Raw genomic sequence first — 16,661 nt, forward strand, 5'->3', positions numbered from 1 at the left:
CCACTGTTCCTTGTTGCCCACCCCCATACTAAGTATCTACAGGATCTTAAGCCCGCAGTAGGCTGCTGAGGTGTCTGGTGGGGCCTGGAAACCAACAGAGGGGCAAGAGAGACTCTGGGGGCTCTGGCTGGGCTTCTAGGCACTGAGCAGCTGGAAAAGCCTTCCCAGCACGGAAGCCTCTGCGTAGATGCCCTCATTACATCACCGACTTCCCCGCCGCGGAGCCGGCCTCCCTCAGGAGAGGCGCTTCTCTGAACGCTGGCAGAACGAGCGTCTTCCGGTCGGTGGGCCGCAGGGACTCTCCTCCCGCCGCAGCCTAGACCAGCAGGGGCCAACGGAGGTCCCAGACCCTATCGCCGCCGGGAGCAGAGGCTGCGCGCGGGCGGAGGAGGGGAGCGCAGGGCCCTCGGGAGGGGGCTAGAACTGGCGGCCCGGCGCAGGCCGGCGGGCGAGGGGTTAAGTGCGGGACGGGCAGTGGTGCCGTCGGCCGGGTTCTCTTCCCCCGAGCAAGCGCGCGGGGCTCCGTTTGATGTTGGAGTACGCCAGGGACTCCCCCTCCCACCGCTACACACGCGCGCACACGCGCACACTCACACACGCACACGCACCACTCTTTGCAGACAGGGCTCCGGTGGCTCCAAAGTGACTGGCTTCCCTCTGCCCACATCCATCCTCTCGCACATCGCATCCATCCTCTTTCCATCGTCTGGCGCGCGCTCTCTCCAGCCTCCCCGCCCGGACAGGGGCAGCCCCCGGCAGAGGCGCGCCGCTCCCCTTTCCATGCCTCCCTCTTAACAAGCGCCACGCGGGGGAGGGGAGGCCCGGAGGAGGAGAGACCGGGAGGGCGCCCGGGAGGCAGGGCGCGCGCACACACCGAGGGACGCAGCGAGCGCAGAGCCGCCTCGGCCGCCGGGCGCCCCCCTGCCGCCCCATGCTGTGCTCCATGGCGAACTCGGGCTGCCTCCTGCTGTCCAACTCCGGCAGCATGCTCCCGCACTCCGTGCCCTGCCCGCCCGCTTTCCTCTACCTCCAACAGGTAAGCGCCCCCGGCCCGAGCGCCCCCCGGCCCCGCGCACGTGCGCCCCGCGCCGCCGCCCACGCCCCGCACTTGGCCGCCTCCGCGCCGCCGCTGGTGGCCCCGCGGCTCTCCTCACGTCATGGCGCCCGGACTGGGGTTGGGGGAACTGCGCCCCTGAGTGGCAGAGGAGCATGGGGGTGTCTGGGGAGCGCGCGGTGCCTGGTCGGGGGGCCGACTGGAGTTTGGGGCGTCGCTCTCAACTTTTTCAAAGGCGCGGGAGGGGGCGGCGGGCGGAGTCTCGAGGGAAGCCCAAGGGAAGGACGAAGGGGTTCTGGACACCCAGTTACTTTGGGGAACTTTGCGCCGAGACACGGGGGACTCGGGAACCGGTAGCCAGGCTTCTTCCTCGCCCGCGACGCGCAAGCCCAGGGGCCGCGGGGAGGTGGCGGCTGGGGAGCCCGGCTGTGCTGCAGCGCGTACCGTGCGCCGGGCCTCTGGGGAGGCGGGCCACCTGCCTAGTGGGACAGAGAAGCTAGGCCCCGAAGCTTGGCTCAAGAGGGGCTTGTGCTGGACTTTTGCAGTCTGCTGGGCTGCGCAGGAACCTCAGGCTGGCAGGCGTTGGGGGACAGCAAACCAAGCGGTTAGGAGCCCCTACATCCCCAGGATGCCCCCTAGGGAGGTGCGCACAGAGCCTCAGCTTCCGCCCTCCAGCTGGCCTGAGGCGCAGGGGGCGGGGTCCTGCGATCCCACCCAATGCGGAATCAGTGCGGGGACCCAGGCCTGCACTAGGGATGGAGAGGGGATTCCCTGGGCTCCCCCAGACCCTCCAGATTATGGCTCGGGGCGCCAGCTTGTCCACAGCTGTCCTAAGGCTGCAGTACCCTGGCATCACCCACCCAGTCTGCGCACACCTTTGGGCTGCCCATTCTCCCCACGCTCTGGGGGTTACTCTCTTGTAGAGTCACACCTTGGCCCTCTGGTATACCCACATAGGTGGGTAGCTTTGGGGGAGAAACATGGAGGTACAAAGAACTTCCGGCTGGCTTTCTGTCTCTGCTCCTTAACTCAGTCCAGTTAGAGGGTTCCCATAAGACCTCCTTCAAAAATGGGGTAATATGATAGAGAGACAGAGGGACAGGGTGTCCACACAAGAAGCTTTCAGGGGCTCAGAGTCAGTATTAGGTTAGGGTGCACAACTGACTGGAAATGGAGAGGTGGCCTCCACTGGAGATTTCATGGAGACTGAGGCGAGCCATTGGGGGAGGGGAAGCGCTTCTCTGTCATGCCCTCCACAGACTCTTCAGGGGACCGTGGGCAGTGGTGTAGGAGGAAACATGGACATGGCCAAGATGGGCCTCAAGAACCTGGCCCAGGGCAATAAACCCTGGGCTGCTGGGCCCTTGGGCCACCGCTCTACTAGGGTCCCTTGTCTGCGCACTATGGACTACCAAACATTTTGGCCACTGCAGAGGGAGAGACGGGGCTGCACAATGATTAGGGACAGAAGGTGGCATATTGCCAGAGCCCTAGGCCCTTAGTCTCACCTTCCTAGGACCACCTGTGACATGGGAGGCTTCCAGGATGTGATATAAGAGGCACTGGGAACCTCAGACCCACCGGCCAGCCCCCCACATTTTCATCTGTCATTTGTCATTCCCAGCATGATGGGCCTCAAAGGTGGTCCTCAAAGGGCAGCTCCCCAACCCCTTCTGAGTTCCCATGAACACTGGGGTCACTTGGAGACTCTGTAATAGGGTCTCTATGGCAACTTGCATTTCTGTCAGATGCGACCACTTGGAAGTTCACGGGTGGCCCCCTCCCCCTCACACCCAGCTGTCATGGGCAGTGATAACTTGGGCACCCCCTGGCAGCAAGATGCTGGGACCAGAGGGCAAGCGAAGGGTTTGGAGTACAGGTCCTGGAGGGCAGTCCATGACTTCCTGTTTATGCTGTCTTGGGCAAATGGCCTCACCTCTCTGAGCCTGGGTCTTCCCCAGGCACATAGTTCCCCCACCTCAGGACAGAGCTGAGTAAGATGAAATATGGCTCAGAGCTTCAGCATTGTCTTGATGGGTCAGACCTATGCTTTTTTTGGGGGGGGGGTGAACCCACCAGCAGATACCCTGAGTCCTTTAGAGCTTGGTAATGCGCCCTGACTGGCCATTTGCAGCTTTCCAGGGGTGCGGCGAAAGGGCAAGAGGACTTCAGAGGAGCTCTCCTCACCACAGATGCTGTCATCTGAGCAGAACCCCTCTTGGGACAGCCACCGCATGCCCACTGCACCAGGCTCGGCAGCACCCCTGTTTCTTTTGCCCATCTGCAGCTCTTCTGCAGGGGCAGACAGCCTGGTGCGTCAACATGGGGTCTAGATCGTTCCTGGTGGTTGTGGGTGCACCGTTTTATGGGAGCACACACAGTTCTGGTGGTTCAGGCCATTACAAAACAAATAGTGACATTCAGCTTGGCACCCAGCTTGTCCCAGGCCACCTTTAGAGTGAGACGGCCTCTTACGTCTCCTGAAGGAAGGCTTGTGTGAGAAGGGACCTTGGGTGGCACCTGGCTGGCCTTCTAGAGGTGAGAGCAGGCCCCTCCTCCAGCCCCTTGTGGGGGCTGCGGGGCTGCTGCACGCAAACGCTGGTGCCATATGCCGGCAGTGTGTTCAGTCTAAACAGCACATTTAACATCAGAAGCAGAAGACGTGAAATCAAGCAAGACAAGAGACGTAGTTGGAGGCGCATTAAGATGCAGCTTTTAAACAGGCCAGCTTTCGAAACCTAGAGTCTTTCAACTCGGAAATTTAAGAAATAAAACCCCAACCGGTGGAATCCCATTACTTCACAGTGCCATTAACCCTTACCTTCTGCGAGCTGCTAGACCCCAGGTCTAGGCGGGGGGGTGAATGGTGAGGCCATGCCCCCTCAGAGGCGCATGGTTCTGCAATCCGTCACAAGGTTCTGTTTTCGCTTGTCAGTCCCTCCTCCCTGCAGTGGTGATGACACGTTTTAGAATCCCAACCAAAACGACTTGGGCTCACCCGACACTAGTCCGTCTGGGTTGGGCTCTGGTTGGGAAGTGATCCCTAGCTTCCACCCTTGTCTTTCCCAGTCTGCCCCAGGAGCCCCATAAGGGATTATCGCAGGGCCCTCTCACTGTGAGATCCTGGGTACACTGCGGAGCTGCCTCATATGGTCCCCCTGGGGGGTCTGTTCCCTCTTAGAAACCCTGAGTCTCTGGTTCTGGGTCCTCAGCAGGCAATGGAGCTGATCATGGTGACCTTTGAGGGCAAGGGGGTCTCATGAAAAAACTCCAGAACATCAGCTGGACTCCCACAGGGTTTCCTATGGCCTTTAGCAGAAGCATCTTTCAGAGATGAGGTGCGAAAAAACCCCAACTCACAAAATGGGATCTTGTCAGTCATGGCCTTTTTATTAAACTAAAGTGTCCTATAAAAGGGAATCTTATCAAGTCACTCAATTACCAAGACGGTAAATTGTTCATGGGGAGAAAGATGGCATTTGTCAGGTAGGGGAAAAGAGCAGAAGGGTTGGGGATGAGCAGGAAAAGGGTTAGGGGGTGCCTGGAGATCCATGGAGAGGTGAGGATCCAGCTACCCTGAAGCTGCCCGTGTGACCCGAGTTCCGTTGATATAACTGCACGCATGTACTTACTCAAGGTAAATCCCCGGAGAGCTTCCATTGCCATGGCAAGTGCTGCCAGCCCCGGAAACTTCCTTCCAGCCTGGGGTCTGCAGTCAGCTTCCTGCAGTTGCTGATAACAACGCGTTTCCCCCAGGAGCAGAGCCCAAAGGGGCACAGAGGGACTTGAGGATGCTGGGGCCTGTTCTGAGATTCATTAAGCAGCTGCGTTCTTAAAACCCTTCTCACTTTGCTCTGAGGTAAGACCACTGCTAATCACAGGCATTTTTAATAAGGATTAATTACTGTAGCAAACATAACGCTGCATCTTACACCTTCTGCGCATTCCTGGGGTTTAGTCTCTGTTCCCCAGCTGTTCGCGTGTCACCCACAGACTTTGTGTGACTCTGAAAACCCCACTAGACACACACGTGCTCATAGCGACATGGCATGCGTGGGTCACTGGTGAGGACCCCACAGCTGATGATTAGAAAGAAGGCACGGGGCAGACACATGTCTGCCATGTCTTCAAGAGGACATTGCTAATTCACATCTGGTGTGTGGATGGAGCCACAGCCCCCAAATTATCCTAAAGATATTAACCAGACTAAAGACTAAACCAGATAAAGATAAGCCAAAGACATTAAACCAAATTAAAGATAACACCGTACAAAAACTAACCTAAAGATACCGACTGAAAGAAGTTAACCAGACTCTGTGTCCTCAAACCCGGAGATCCACAGGGACAAAGCACTGTGTCTTAGCTGCCTGGCCTTGACATGTTCATTCAAAACCACGGCACTGCTTCACCCTGGTGCCTCTGGGAATTGCAGTGACTGCATCAGGTCTGCGGGCCCCTCCTCCGTTTTCATGCCTTTTAGGTTCATGTTTGTTCTACAACCCGCTGGAGGCTAACCTTATGCATGCATTATGGAAACGTTTAGCGGTTGGGGGAAACTGAGGCAAGGAGCAGGTAAATCACACACCACACTGTAAAGCCACTGTGCACCCAGACTCCGGAGCCACGACTGAGTCTGTCTCACATTCTAACGAACACCAGAATTCAGGAAGATGCCCCCCTCTTCCCAGCTGCGTTCTCAGCTGTGCATAAAATAGACATCACCTCAGCCAGAGCTTCTGGGGGCCTGAACTCTTTCTTGAACCTCCTGTGGGTCCCTAAGCTGGATCTGCCCCAACTGCATACCCAAAGATGGATGCTTAAAGCTTGGGAAGATCGATGGAAGTAGTCTGCCTTAGGATTTTAAGATCTTGAGTGTGACTCCTCATTTTGTGGAGCGAGTGGGCTTCTCTGAGTGTGAAGCAGGGGGCTCTGTCTGGCTGAACTAGGATAAATATGACCTGCCACAGCTGGTGGGGGTGGGGGGGGGGGTGGGAGGGGTTGATAGCCAAGGAGACACTGAGAACAGCTCAATGCTTAGAGTTCAAACTGTAGATCCAAGCCGGCATGGACCGCCGTGTGCCCACTAGGTGTGTGCCCAGAGTGAAGGACAGGTTCTCACGCAGTGGGGCATCTCCTACATCATTTCCTATACCATGCCCCTCACAGATGGGGCCCACCCTGGCAGTCACAGGCCTGTGGAGAGGTGGAGACTGGCTGCCTGCTTTAGACAGGTTCCATAGCCTTTTCTGAGTCCGTTGTTACAGCTGGGATGGCTAAGGATCAGGTTGTTGATCGAAAGGTTTGTCCCAGTGCTGGCCTCCCCAGCCTCTGCACTAGCAGTGAGTCAGGGAAGCAGTCTGTCTGCCCCACGGTGTTGAGACTCGGAGAGGGCTGGCCACCATCCCTGGAGGAGGCAAAGGATGAGATTCCAGTCCAGTCTGAGTGCCCTTCTGTCCCTCTCTTCTGACCTTAGGGACAGCAAGCTGAAGGTGGCTCCAAGCAGACTATCAGGTTCCTGGGGAGAGGGTAGGGGATGTGGCAGGAACTGGAGGCTGGTTGTGGCCTCTGTCCAGTTCTAAGGAAGTGCCTGCAACCCTCGGCACCCAGCTTGGGGGCAGGCTAGGCGGCACCAGGGCCTGAGGCAGTCGGCCCCTCGGGTGAGGAGACTCTAGTTCCTGGCAATGTGGGATCCTGACGGCCCATGTGATCCCAGCAGCTGGTCCCATGAGCAGGGCTGGGATACTCTCTCTAGGGGATACATGCCCTGCCTCTTCTTTCTCTTTGCTCTGGTCTTGTGCGTCTCTTTTGAAGCTCTGACCAGTATGCTCCCACCCCGCTTTCCTTGTTTCCGAGCCTCTCTGCCCCCTCCACCACCCTCTATGTCTTCCTTCTCCCTCTTCCATGTTCAGTTTATCTCTGCTTCTCCTCTGCACTCTCTTCTGCTCCTAGAAGATTTCCTCCCCACCCCACCATCACCCTGCTGTCTCCAGCTCCCCTGCCTCTGGCCCACCCATCTACCAGGTTGTTACGGGTTCTGTGGGGAGAAGGCTGGATCAAACCTGATGGGAACAGATCTGATTTTTTTGTCTGTCATCTGTGCGGCTGGGTCATGCTCTTTGGCATCTGGGGCTCCTCCAGAGGTGCAGGGGCAGTTCTGGAAGGAAATACGGGTGACGATGAATCTTGAACCGGAGACTGAGCTGCTCGTCTAAGCTCCAGACCCGGGGGTCTGTGATAACTACTGGGCCCAGTCTAACTGCAGGCTGTGAGAGACCCAGCAGGTGCAGCAGAACTGAGCCCCATAGTCACTGAGAGGAAGAAAGAGCATTGCCTGGGCCCTAGGTGAGCGTTTGTGCCCCCACAGCCCTGCAGTCCCTTGCTCGGGGAATAGACGAAGGAGAAGGCAGAGAAGCGGCAAGGAACGCCATTGCCATGGCCCATGTTCGTACACCGAGTTATGTTGTTGGCACGGCCACACGTTGAGTTATATCCATATCGGTTCTTCAGTCGGCTCCAGGTCTAGAGTTGGGAATGAAAGGTGCCCAGCTGCCCTTCCCGGAGTCACAGACACAGTGCAACACCAGAAACTTGTCCCCAGGGCCACGTGCATGTACCTGCTCCACCTTGACTGTGAAAAACGGGTCAAAGCCCACCCCAGTGAAGAAGCAGAGAGAAGGAACCAGCCGAGGCGTCTGCTCTAGCCTCCGAGGTAGAATTTGTACGTCCTCTCCTCTGCAGAGCTGTGAAGCTTAGATCTACTGTCTGCCACCCTCGCCCACACTTGCCCTCAGCCCAAGCCTCCCTCACAGTCCAGACGTGCCGTTTTATCAGGATGTCACCTGGTGTGGCTTTGGCAAGCCTGGCTTCTGAGTTATGGTGAGCCTGGTCCCAACACACTGTGCAAGGTAGCAATGGAGAGACAGGCAGATGAGCAGGAGGGGGTGGGCTCGGTGTTTTGTCTGCTGATCTCTGGAACGCCCTGAGAAGGAAAGAGGGCTGCTTCACTACTTGTCTGCGACCGGAGTGCCCCAGAAGGAGGACCTACAGAGTCATATCCTCCCCAGGACTGGCACCACAGTGGGTTCCTAGGAAGTGCCAAGCCCCACAGTATCTTCCCTGAACACTATTAACAGGGTGGCAGGCCTTTGTTTCCTCTCTAAAAAGCAAGGATGCTCCACGTCAAGTGACATAACCTCTGCCCCCATGCATTGAGACGAATGTCTGTCCACTCAACAAATCCGAGTTAAACCCAGGCCAGTGACCACCCCTGCCTACACAAGCTCTCATGCTGCTAGGATGGTAACTGAGTGACCAGAGAGAGACAGGCTTGCCAGGAATAGGAGGAAGGCTGGGGAAGAGCTGAAGGTTGGTGAAATTGCTGGGTGGTGGGATGGGGGAGCTTGGTGCTACAGGTTGGCTCTGTGAGTTCGGGAAGCTCAGAGCTGAGGCCCGGAGTCTTCAGGGGCCAGAAGTGGTGGGGGAGCATCTTGCTTGGATACACAGCCTCATTGCAGCAGGTGGACAATTGAGTCTTGTTCCAATATACACGTTCGTGTACTCAAATATTGCCTGTGCCTTAAGCCAAGTCCTGTGCTAACAAGGGTGTGTGTGTGTGCGTGTGTCCATACGAGTATATGGTTGTGTATTATGCGTGTAGATGAGCTCTTCTGTGTTTCCTTCATCCTCTGGTGCAGATGAGCTTGTGGGACTTCTCAGCTGCCATCCTAAGGGACCCAAAAGGAAATAAGCAACAGAAACACAGATGTGAGGCGTAGATGGTTGCTGCCAGTGACACTCTGGAGTTGAAGGCGACCGAGGTGCCATTGTGTGGCTTCCTTCATCTTAGTGGGGACCCTGTGCATTAGCACGTGGTGTGCACAAAGCTCTGTGCCCAGTGTTGGGAGGGCCTTCAAGGGTGGCCCTCAGAAACGGTCACCTAGAAAGGGCATGGTCGGAGGCTCATCTCATCTCCAGTAGGAAGATGAGGCGTAGTGGAGAAGGCCCATATTACAGAACAGGAAAGGCAAACACGCCCTTTTCCTTGAGTGTCCCAGGCCTCCCCGACTTGTCCCTAAATAGAAGGCGTGGGACAGTGCTGTCCTCCTGGGTCCATCAGCTCAGCAGAGAGCCTAGCTCCTCCCCAGCTGTGCTGTCTTGTTTCTGCCTAGCCACAGCGTGTGGAACGTGACTAGGAAGGCCAGCTGGAAGTCTGGGGGGAGGTAATGGAGGTCCCAGTGTCAGGGCTGGGAAGATGGCTCCGTGGGCAAAAAGTGTTTGCCGTGCATGCAAAGCCAGACAACTTGAGTTCAGATCCCCAGAACCCTCATAAAAGCTGGTGGCAGTAACATGAATAGCCATAATCTCAGTGTGTCCCTAAGGAGATACGGGAGACTGGATGGAAGCTCCTGGGACAGGCTACCCGGCTAACACAGAGGAGAAGAGACACACTCAAAGATAGTAAAAAGGAAAAGACCAACACCTGATGGTTGCCTTCTGACCTCCGCACACATACCATGGCATTTGCACACTCACACAATGCACGGGAACAAGTGTGGTATGCCAAAGAAAATAGGCCCTCCCACCTAGCCGCACCTAGTGTAGACAGCTTGCAATGACAGTCTGTGATCTGGTTGCCTGTGAAGGGTGAGGGACCCAGCAGAGGCTGGCCCACAGAAAAATAGTGTAAAGCAATAGGGAAGTTCAGAATACCTCGCGCTCAGGTGAAATGACTCCCAGTGACATGTTTTATGTAACCCCGCCTGCCCCAGCTTTGCGAACCTCACCAGGCGGCTTCCACTCCTGTGTTTGTAGCGAGTCTTTGGACCCTGGTGTCAGTTTCACACAGAGACCATTTCCAGCTGAACAGGCTCTGTTTTGAGTTTGCAGTCATTACATGGATCTCATGGTTAACCCACCAGGCAAATCTAGTGAAAATCTTCGAGCCTCAATAGCATGCAGTCTGCAGACCAAGAAGATCTTTAAGGTCCCCAGACCTGCGATGGAGTCACCGTCCAGTCGGGACCTGGTGAGCCATAACACTGAAGAACCTAGGTGCTCTGAGATTCCCTCTGTGGCTGGTGATCTTAGACGGGTCTAGGCTAATTTTGTTGACAGCTCCCTGCGACAGCCTGTGGCTGTGTTTCCACTTTCCCCTGTGGGAAAAGAAGGACATAAGGAAAGTCTTTTTTTCCCCAAAAGGCATTGCATGACGGTTTGTGGGGCAATACCCATTTAATTAAGTGGCAGATAGTTGGTGTGCATTTCCCTAATGTCTGTATTTGGTAAACAAAAGGTTGGCTGCTCTGGTTGGCCTCTCATCCCACTCCTTCTAAAAAATACAATTTGCTAGTTAATACACTTCAAGGTCTAACATGAGGTTCAAGGGTCAACTCCATCCCCACCTAAGGTCATAGCCGGGAAATACCCTGTGTTGACTCACGCGCTGTCTGCAGAGCCTCCTGGAGCTGCCCCAGAACCACAGCAAAGATCATGAGGAGCCAAACCCTTCATAGAAAAAAAAAATCCCCACTGGGCATAATGCCTCACACCTGTAGTCTCAGCACTTGAGAAGCTGAGGCAGGAGGATCACTGTGAGTCTGAGACCAGTCTCTGTCTACAGAGTAAAATGAAAAAAAGGAAGGAAGGAAGGAAGGAAGGAAGGAAGGAAGGAAGGAAGGAAGGAAGAAGGAAGAAAGGAAGGAAAAGAATAAAAAAGAGTCTGTCGACCATGACTTGGCCAGCAGTGATGATGGGTTTCCTAATAGCCACATCCACAAAGCAGAGAGAGAGACCAATGAGGGACATTCTAATGCTATATTTTGTTCAGCCGGGTCCTGTTGCTACAGCAGAGTCAATGTAAACACGGTTGAGGTGTCTAGTGTCCGTCCGCGCTCAGACTCTCAGATCCACTTCTTCACTCCGCGCGTCTCAGATCTCATCAACCACCATGCTGCCCAGTGCTCAGCAGCCACGTGAGCCTGGTGGCCACCACCAAGGATGGCTCAGACCAGCAGAGTGAGGTTTACCAACAATCCAAGGAGATGTCTGAGGATATGCTGTGCCAGGCTGATGGAGGGGCCCAGCGTCTGTGGCTGCATTGTCCCAGATAAAGGAAGCAATCTCTATGGGAAAAGCACTGAGTTCAGTGGGTGGATCCGGAGTGCTTGGCACCCTGGGGTGTGAGGAAGGAATAGCTGCTGGCAAGGGGGTTTCGGGAGTCTAGACTGAGAAAGTTGGGCAGTAGGGAGGCACAGAGAGCCTTCGAGCAGGGATGTCAGAGTTGGAACTTCAGGCGGGGGAAATTATATTGGAAAGGGCCTGGAAAGCTGAACCAGGGATCAGCAGGACAAAGGCTTAAGACAAGGTCAGAAGGCTTGGCTCAGGAGACACCGGGCAGGAAGGGACAGGACGGAATGTGCTTGGAATGTGTAGCAGGTGGCCTGTGTGGAGGAGAATGTCGAATGGACGGTGCCATCACGATGGTGCTGGTACCTGGTGTGTGGATGCTCCGACATGGTGCCAGTCTGGGCTGGGCATCCCTAGTGGGGCACTCGCAGGTCATGACCTCTTCTTCAGCCACTTCCTGTTTGGCTGGGACAGAGCAAGGACCTGGCCAGCTATTTACATGAGTGTGTTCTTCTGGGAGAAGCTTCAAGTCTCTCTCTCTACTATTCTCTATAGATATCAGTCTTGGACCTGTGTGACCCTCCTGGGCCACCATCCTGGATCTCCACCCCAGCATGCTCCGGAGCTCATGTGTAAGGAGGCTAGGCAAAGAAAGTCGGTCCTTGGCTCCCTGGTTCTTAGGGAACCCATATCCAATCCTGGTACTCCAGGTTGCTCTCACTGGCTCCTGGCTGGGAGGTCCATTGGTTGGTGCTGGGACCAGGTGCCAGGCAACCTTCCCATGTGCCTTGTGGGTACAGAGAAGTCCCAGGAAGAGCCATGGAGACCAGGGGAGGAATGCTGGCATAGGGCTGGCTGGGGTAGAGCAGGAGGCAGGACCTGCTGTGCCTGTCCTTCCCACACCAGGCCGTGCTCCGTCTCCTTGCTTAGGCTTTGTTGTTCATCTTTGCATTTATGGATACCTAACATGGTACAGGTAACTGATTCGCTTGCTTCGCCCGGCCCTCTGTTGAAAGGGAAGGACTTTCAAAAGAGTTTTGTTCTCTGCCGTTTTCCCAGGGCCTCAGACGGCGCATGGCTGAGGGGAAGTAGTGACTGTGTAGTCGGGTCCTATCTTCCAGCTGTGTGTGGAGAGAGAGAGAGAGAGAGAGAGAGAGAGAGAGAGAGAGAGAGAGAGAGAGAGAGAGAGAGATATCTTTTCTTGTTCCCCTGGTGGGGCACCCCCTCCATATACACAGGAGAATCTGAGTTCTTTTTACACAACCCTGGAAGCAGGACAGAAATCCCAGAGCTGAGCAAGAGTCTATGCAGCCATACTTGGGTGCCTGGCAGCTGTAGGGCGAGGTGTGTGTGGGTGCACATGTGTGTGATGGCTATGCACCTGGAGCCACAACTTCAGGCTAAGGATGTGGGAAGCCCCTGCGTGGCAGAGGTGGAAAAGGCTGGGACAGGTTCTTACACAGTCCCACTAGGACTCCGGGCTCAATGGATGAAGTGCTCTGTGGGGAAAACAGCAAGCTTATTTCTCTCCCTACTCTCCTGTCTTCCCCTCTGGATAATTTATATCTGTGGGTTTTTTTATTGGGATATAACTCACATATTATAAAATGCACCCACATGAAGCATGCCATTCCGTAGCATTCAGCTGTGCAGCCATCTGATTCCTGAACATCTTCAACACTGTGCTTGTCCGCAGCCATTGTCCCAACCCTTTAACCCCTGCCCATTCCTTTGCCCCATGGTGGCCTGGGTGTGCTGTCTTCACTTTGGTCCTCAGATGAGCCTTGAGGAGAGATTTGCTGGCCTGTCTTGCACACAATAGCTGAGTGAGGCTGGAAAGAACCCGGCCCCGTGAAGGATGGGCCTACCTGTGCCCAACCTGGGCTCCTCACTGCTAGGCCTAGAGTGTGTGAAAGGTAAAGCCATGCTGGCAGCTGATTGTGGCTCACCACCAAGCATGTATCATGGGTCCTAGCAGAAGAGGGTACTTACCCCTCACATCTGCAGCCCAGGCCAGTGACTGCTGCCTCTTCCCCCTGGCAGAGCCCTGTTGCTCCCCGACCCATGAACACAACTATGCTCCAGGTGCAAGGTCGTGCACCTTTAGCAAGGTGTCCTGGCCCCGTGGACTGATGAGTGTGTGTGTGTGTGTGTGTGTGTGTGTGTGCGCGTGTGTGTGTGCCTGTGGTAGCTGCATCTGGATCATTGTTGCAAGGCTGTCTGGGAGGAGAGTACCAAGGCAAGCCTTGAGCTGCCCTGATTATCACCCGGAGGTGTATGCCAACTCTGTCCGCAGAGCCAAACTAGGCTCCGAGCCTCTGGACTTGTAAACCTCACAGGAGGACAGAGCAAGCTGGGAGGAAAACTGGCAAGTGGGCAATACTCTACAGAAGCCAGCTGGTTGAGGAGGCCGTGGGCTTAGAGTCTGCCTGGCTACCTTTCTTGTCCCTGCCCTAGGGCCACAGGGCAGAGCCTCCCTACATAACGTGACCAGAGCCCGCTGTTGTCCGTAACCAGGACCCTAGTGTGTGTCTTCACTGTGGCAGGCGGGCAGATAGGAAGATCAAGGCATAGCACCAGGGTCCTGCAGGCCCCATACCTGCTTAGCTCCCCAGGATTTCTCCACCCTGCACCTTTCTGATCACTGGGAACAAGGCCGCCTTCTTGTTGGTAGTATGGGGATAAAGGACAAAGCTGTCATCCCCAAGCCAGAACAGGCCAAGCTGGACAGACCCTGGCCTCTCCTCGTCGTTGTTAAAAGAAGAGCGATCAATCCCAAAATTCGGGTCACAGGATGTGGAAGCCGTCTCGACTGTTTCCATTTGGCCAATTAGCGATTTAAACAGACGCTCAGGCAGAGGCAACGGAACGTTGCTGCTTCCAGGTTGGTGGAGAGGATTTCTTTGAGAGTAGAAGTATGCCCTGGAAGCCCTGGGCCACATACCCACTACCTTGGACAACATCTCTTCCCCAGCCCACCCCCATGCACACAGGGGGCTGCCCTCCCCATTTGTCCCCACGGGAACCAGACAGGTCCCCTCCTCTTGCAGGTAAAGGAGAAGGAAGAGCTTCAGCTTGGCAAGGGCGTCCCATCTCTTACGTCTGCCCCTGTGAAGGCCTTGGAGCTTTTGGTGAGGGCTGGGTGTCCTTTCAGGAGACTGTGACTGCCCTGAGCAGCTTCTTATGGTCCCTCAGCTATCTAGGTTTCCAGGATGGACCCTGAATCCCCAAAGGGACTCCAGAGCTAACGAAGAGGGAGGGTTAGGCTTAGAAACAGAAAGAGGAGTTAGTGAAGCTATAGGCCCCCCTCGCTCTCTAGCAGACCCTGATTGGCTATGAGCCGCGTGGGGAAGTGGTAAAGATGAGGATGTCTTCGTTCCTTGTCTGTAGGTCGGGCTCACACTCTGTTCTCCGCATGAGCTGGTCGCACAGAGTGCTGTGGCCCGCAGACCTGAGGGACCAGAGAGCAAGACCTCAGAGCTAGATGCAGACCCCCAAGAAAGGGGGCGACAGAAAAGCCACCTCTCTACGATTTTGTACCATGTTCTTCCCAATGCCCACCCCACTCAAATCAACCCTCTGCCACTACCCATTCTCATATGGCCGGTTCCCAAGGACATCTCTAAGCTTGAGGAGGACCTGGGCTCGGCCTCTCCCCCTTTATGTTAGCAGCTATGTTGAGATGTAATTCCCAAGTCATAAAATTTACCCACTGGACAGTGTACAATTACCAACTTAAGAAGTTAGTCAAGTCAAACCTCTGACCCTGCAAACCTGTTTTTAGAACATTTTCCACCTCCAAAAGTTTCCAGATTATACCCTCAGCTTGGTTCTCTCAAGTCCAGTGTAACATGTATTTACCAGCTTTCCTGGGGGAGGGGGAGGTAGCCCAGGCTCCCCTTGAGCAGGCAGGCAGTGAGGGATGAGCCCCGGCTTCCTGCCCCTTGTACACATGGGTGTGGCATGCTTCTCCAGAAATCTGTGCTGAGGTGCTTAGCCTTGGGCCAAGCCTCTGCCCTCCCTGGGGACCCCTGACTCCTTCATTACTCCCTTCCCCAGCTGACTCCCTGTGGGTGGCCGCCCTTCATCCCAGGCTCAGAGCTAAGCCTACTTAATTCTTTTGATCTTGGTTTAGAAGCCGGCCCTCCAGCCATTCCTATGTTGCTCTGCTGCCTGACTCAGAACTCCCGACTGCGCCGGCAGCTGAGACAGGCTCCCCTGGCACATGCCCTGACCTTCTTTCCTGAGTGTTGACCCCTCTGTGGGCCTAGCTGGGTACTCCCAGGAGAGGCCTGGCTGGGACAGGAACTCCAAGAACTCGGAAGAGAGACCCTTCTCCAACATCTGCTTGGAGCTGTCTTCTGTGTCCTGCTCTGGGCCAAAGTTTGCTGTGCCCCTGCCCTGTAAGAACTCGAAGCCCAGGAGAGGGCAAATTTTCAGTTTATGCATCTGGCACCCCTGAGTTAATTTCACTCCGTGTTCATGAGCCTCATTTGCCCTGTCTGCAATCCTCCCCTGTGAGAGAATGTCCGGCAGGGAGTCTAACCCGTGGTGGTCCTCTGCAGACCTGACCCTCCCCATACCAGCCCTGCTGTAGGTAAGAGCCTGCCTCTCCTGGGGCAGCAACCCTTGGGATGTCTGCCTTGTGAGGGCCTCCCCTGACCTCAGCCCAATCTAACATGGCAGGCTAGCTGATAACCGAGCTACCCTCACAGAGCCCATTCCTCTGGTTCCGCCCGAAGGAAAGCAGAAGGAACACATGGGGCCACTGGGCCTCCAGCAGTCATGAACCTGGACACATGCACTCATGCACGCATACACGCACACACCAACATTATGTCCTGTAGAAGTTGCCCCCGATGCAGACAGCTTCCCTGAAGGTGTTCCAGATAGGTACTGGAACTCCAGAGTGGAACTTAGCCCCCAGTGACCTGCCCTCACCTAACTCTGGAAGCCTTCAGGACCTGGAGAACAGGACCCTGTCCACGAACCTCCTGTCCCTTGAACAGGGTTCAGCAGCTTCCAACAGTCTGTGGCCCTGTGCCCAAGGAGCCATGACCCCACTCTGGAAGCCAGAAGCCCTCTAGGGGGCAGTAGGGTAGGAAGGCAGAAAATGGGAGCCGTTTAAAAATGGGTATGGAAGGGCTTCCTCATGCATCCTGGTAAAGGGGCTTGGAGGACTCTGGAGCCTGCTTCAGTGGGGCCCCGCCACCTCCCCCATGAGGAAGGCCATCCCACCGCCCACCCCCTTCTCTGGCTCCTTCTCATCCTTTCCTGAAGTTCCTAAATAACAAGAACCGAAGGAGACCGAAAACAGGCGGTTCGTTCCTGAGTTGCTTTGTGTGGGGGCTCTTAATTAGACCTAATTAGACTAATTAACTTTCAAATGAGAAACTCGGAGTTTTCCTCCTCTTTCCCTCTCTTTCCAGCGCTCTCGCTCTGCTCCCCTTCGGAAACTGAACTGGGGATAAATGTTTGAATG

General features: G+C 55.5%; 1 protein-coding gene across 6 annotated transcripts in view; it reads left to right on the top strand.

Annotated features, from left to right (window-relative positions):
- The window catches only part of Rbfox3 (RNA binding fox-1 homolog 3), a 428,716-nt gene that overhangs the window by 347,260 nt on the left and 64,795 nt on the right, over positions 1-16,661 (top strand). Inside the window, exon 1 of one of the 6 annotated variants that reach the window (XM_085696129.2) lies at positions 917-1,036. The exons of the other annotated variants lie outside the window; for them this stretch is intronic. Within the exon in view, the coding sequence (XP_085552255.1) occupies positions 932-1,036 (105 nt within the window). The 5' untranslated portion in view covers positions 917-931. Of the gene's footprint in view, positions 1-916; positions 1,037-16,661 lie in introns of those variants that run through there. 6 annotated transcript variants of the gene reach the window in all.

This window comes from Myodes glareolus, chromosome 9, assembly GCF_982192425.1.
Source record: "Myodes glareolus chromosome 9, mMyoGla1.1, whole genome shotgun sequence".
Taxonomy (NCBI): domain Eukaryota; kingdom Metazoa; phylum Chordata; class Mammalia; order Rodentia; family Cricetidae; genus Myodes; species Myodes glareolus.